General features: G+C 32.9%; 1 protein-coding gene across 3 annotated transcripts in view; it reads right to left on the bottom strand.

Moving 5' to 3' along the window:
* CDH8 (cadherin 8) overlaps positions 1 to 4,383 on the bottom strand; it is a 416,549-nt gene that overhangs the window by 216,303 nt on the left and 195,863 nt on the right. For all 3 annotated transcript variants that reach the window (XM_008057004.2, XM_008057005.2, XM_008057003.1), the window contains exon 4: positions 1,080 to 1,199. In XM_008057004.2, the coding sequence (XP_008055195.1) occupies positions 1,080 to 1,199 (120 nt within the window). The remainder of the gene's footprint in view (positions 1 to 1,079; positions 1,200 to 4,383) is intronic.

Below are 4,383 nucleotides of genomic sequence, written 5' to 3' on the forward strand. Positions count from 1 at the left end.
ATATATACATATACACACCTGTACTTTTTTCTCTATTTAATTCAGTGTCTGGCATATAGTGAATGCACAGTTGTTATTTGCTGGATTAATATCTATATTGCACTGGAAAGGGTGAACAAAAAGACCCAGTTAAACAAATGACCAAAAAGCAAGGATGAATACTACTCAATCAAAATCATCATCAGAGGAAGGAAAATACACACACAAAATTGTTTTAATAATAACCGTTCATAATAATAATGTTTAACTTTAATCATATTATTCTTAATAATAATTTTAAATGTGCTACAACAAAACCCCACAGACTTACAATGGTGTGACAAAATAGATTTACTCTCTCAATACACTTTTAAGTTAAAATAACTAAGATACATCTCTATTTACAAAAATTTATTTTTATAAACATTTTCCAAATCAGTTTTTAAAAAATGTTTCTTAGATAACTTACTTGATGGTTTATAAAATCTATACCACCATATCATAGGATATTGACTGGGCTTAATATTGGCAAAAATAATCTTTCTAGGCGCTCTAATGACTAAATAGTATTGCGCTTTACAACAAATAACCAAGTAACAAATATAACAAAATTTAACTTTCATTGAATGATTACCAAGATCATGCTCTGCATGTTTGATATTTATTGTTTCATCTGATCTTCATCATAAAACTTCAAGGTACGTTTCATACCCATTTTATAGATGTGCAAATTGAAACTTAAACACATGTTTATATGTTACTTGTCAAGGATCACATAGCCAATAAGTAACTCAATTTATACTTAAATTTTATATTTAAGTCTGTTTGTTGTATAAATATATGATTTCCCTTTATTCTGATTTGAGAAGGAGTGTAAAGCCACCTTTTAAACAGGTGCTATTCTTCAAAGGCTTTGCAATTTGGTTTAATCAGTATTAAAATGACTTATGGCTTACCACGTTCCTCACATTGCATATTCAAAAATCATTGATATAGGCAGTGAAATACTTAACCACAACATTTCATAATCCAAATGCCAAGACAAGTGTTGCCCTGAAGCAAAAATATGGTAAATAGAATTCAAAATTAAAGCCACAAACCTGTTTCAGGCTCAATGGAAAAATAAGGCTGCCCTTCCAAGATACTGTAAACCAACTTTGCACTGTTTCCATACACTGGGTCATCAGCATCGGTAGCTGTTACATTAGTGACAGATGTACCTAACAAAAAAAGAGAAGAATAATAACAATTAACACATTATTCTTTACTAAATGCTACATTCTACCAATCATATCATACAAGACATCCATGTGTTAGAAAAAGTAGAAAAGAAATTGCTATAAAAATACAGTGATAAACTGCTCTGTCATAATTACAACTACATCCAAGTGTTTTGAAAGAAAGGATATTCTAGACTAAAGTATTATATAAATATAGCCTTTATAGTATCTGTGTTATTCAAGATTCCTTTGTAGCTTTCATTTTAAAGACACCTAATAGATGCACGTGGTCTTGGAGACTAGGCAAAAGGAATCACATCAAAGGAATATGAAACATAAGGTTGATAATATAATATAGCATGTAGTATTTAAGTTTTGCAAAGGCACTAATTAAGGTGCCTGATAAAAATTGGCTTCTGAAAGAAGTTGTACAGAAATATCAAAAGAATGTTCTATCCTATCTTATTTAATTCTTCAGAATATAAAATTAGATTGTAATCACCTAATAATCAGCATGCCTAGGTAATTAGACTTTATGGATAATAGAAGAAAAACTTTCTTTTTCAGATTTTATATTTTTTATTCACTCATTCATTCAACAATTGAGCACGTATAGCTAGCCTGATATGGAGTATATATATTAATCAAATCTCTGCAGTCAAGTAGCTTACAGTTTGGTGAGGAGGAGGAAGAGAAGTGGACAAATATACACAGAAATTCATCCTAATGTAATATCACCAATTATGGAGTCCCCATTTAGTCCAACACAGACAGTGTGATCTGAAAAAACTGTCTAGGAGAAATTGCATTTAAATGAAATTATTAAAGAAAGGTAGCATTTAACCAAGAGGAGGGCAGAGAAGGAATTCCAAGAAATAAGACAAGCTTAAGTAAAGGCAAAGTAGTGTGAGAGATTATGAGAACTCCTGGAACTTCTAAAAATGGGGAGAAATTGTAAAACGCTGGCGCAATTACAAGAATCATGTCCTGTGAAGTCAGGGACTGTGTCTTCCTCATCCAGTAAGTGCTGGACACCAGACACAAAATAGTTATAAAACATACATTTGCTAATTGAATCAATAAATAATCTGATAATGTAATGAGAAATGGTAGGGTAGGTAGGTGTCACAGATCAGTTTTCTGGAAAGTAGACTCTGAGATGAAGATTTATTACAAACTTTTTAGTGAGAATACTCTTTGATCAATACCTATGGGGGAGTCAAAAGAAGAATTCTGGTCAGAAGTATTTGGGCTGTGATGCAGTCACAACAAAGACCTCAGAGAACTCCACTGGGGCTCTATAGCTAGAATGACCATTGCTGAAATGAACCCAGGCTTGTATATTTCAGCACCTAACAGTTATGGGATGTGAGATGCCCTGAAAATGGAGCCTTGGTCTTGTGTTCTTTTTTAGCTAAGGCCAACTAAAATGTGGTGTCAGGGTCATCAGTGCTGGGTTGTCAGCAATCAACACTCCTATCAACTGGGCAAAGAGTCTTTTCTGAAGGAGATGAAGGTATTTCTGAGAAACATACCTTAGTGTTTACTTTAAACAAAGGATAACTTATCACCATACACAAAAATCAACTCTAAATGGATCAAAGACCTAAATGTAAAACCCCAAACTATAAGAATCCAAAAAAAAAATGTAGTAAACACCCTTACGGAAATTGGAATAGGCAACCAGTTCCTGATCAACTTTCCAAAAGCGAATGCTATAAAAGATATGATAGACAATTAGTACCTCATCAAACTGAAAGTTTCTGCAAAACAAAATAAATCATCAAGAGAGTGAGGAGATATAGCCCACGGAACGGCAAAAAATATTTGCCAACTGTAAATCTGACAAAGGCCTGACATCCAGTCAAGGAACTCAAAGGTGCCAAAAGGAAAAGAAAAAAAATCTTTTTGAAGTGTTTTGGACTGTAAACACTATACAAGGAAAGGTAATAATAATATGTGTTGAGTAATTGATTTTGCTATAGAATTGGAATTTCTACTCAGAATGATGATTCAGACATTCTATAAAATCTACATAGAAAAAATACACTCAGTGCCTGTTGTGTAACATAGTCAAACAGTATACATATCTAAGACTCACTTTCACAAGTAACTTATCAACTAGCTGGTGAAAATAAGCACATGGAAGTTCAATATTTGTAGTTACTTGAATGTCCATCACATGGGACAGAGAAGAATTGGAGGCAAACCTTCCATGTGAGAGCAAGATATTGAGATTAAAAAATGCCAAATACATTTAGCATGAGAGATGACAGACAAAGTCTAAGACAAAATACTAAGGCTGGAGATTCAAGTTCAGAAAAATATATAGGAGGCATTTGAATGCCAAGATGGGGAATATGGGCATTTTTTTTCCTAAGAAATTGAGAGAATATTTCCTAAGAAATTGAGAGAATATTTCAGTTGAAGTTCAATATTTTGTTATACACCATTTCCTCTAGCAGTGCTTCCAGATTTAATTGGAGTTAGAGACATAGATTAAGAGACCAGACTAGTTTTGAGGTTGCAGTATTAGTCCAGTTAAAAGGGGTGTACTGCTGGATAATGGCAATAAAAATTAACACTGAGTAATGACATATATTAAATTGATATCAATGTTAATTTATTTGTTTTACTCCTTTAACTAACATGTTAAACTGAAAGTAACTGAGTATGATCCTTCCAGAATTCATGTGTTGCCTATGTGAGAGTATTAAGAGGTGGGGACGTTTAAGAAGTGATTAGGCCATTAAGGGCTCTTCCCTCATGAATGGAATTAAATGCCTTTATAAATTAGTTTGACAGAGGGAGTTTGTCTATCTTGTCCTTCCACCTTTCACCATGTGAGAACACAGTATTGCTCACTTCCAGATAATGCAGCAGAAAGGCCCTTACCAGATGCCAGAACTTTGATTTCAGGCTTTCCAGCCTCCAGAACTGTGAGAAGATAAATTTATTTTCTATGTAAATTATTCAATCTCAGGTATTTTGTTTTAAGTAACATAAAGCTGACTCAGACAAGAGTATGAAATAACTATTTTTGCAACTCTTCTGTAAGTCTAAAATTAGTTTAAAAATTAAAGAAAATGTCTTCCTTTGTGAAGTGTCTGTTCATATCTTTTGCCCATTTTATAATGGAGTTGTTTGTTTTTTTCTTTTCAGCATGTTTGAGTTCCTTGTAGAT

This window comes from Carlito syrichta, unplaced genomic scaffold (genome assembly GCF_000164805.1).
Source record: "Carlito syrichta isolate Samal-C Ts95f unplaced genomic scaffold, Tarsius_syrichta-2.0.1 Scaffold302601, whole genome shotgun sequence".
Lineage (NCBI taxonomy): Eukaryota > Metazoa > Chordata > Mammalia > Primates > Tarsiidae > Carlito > Carlito syrichta.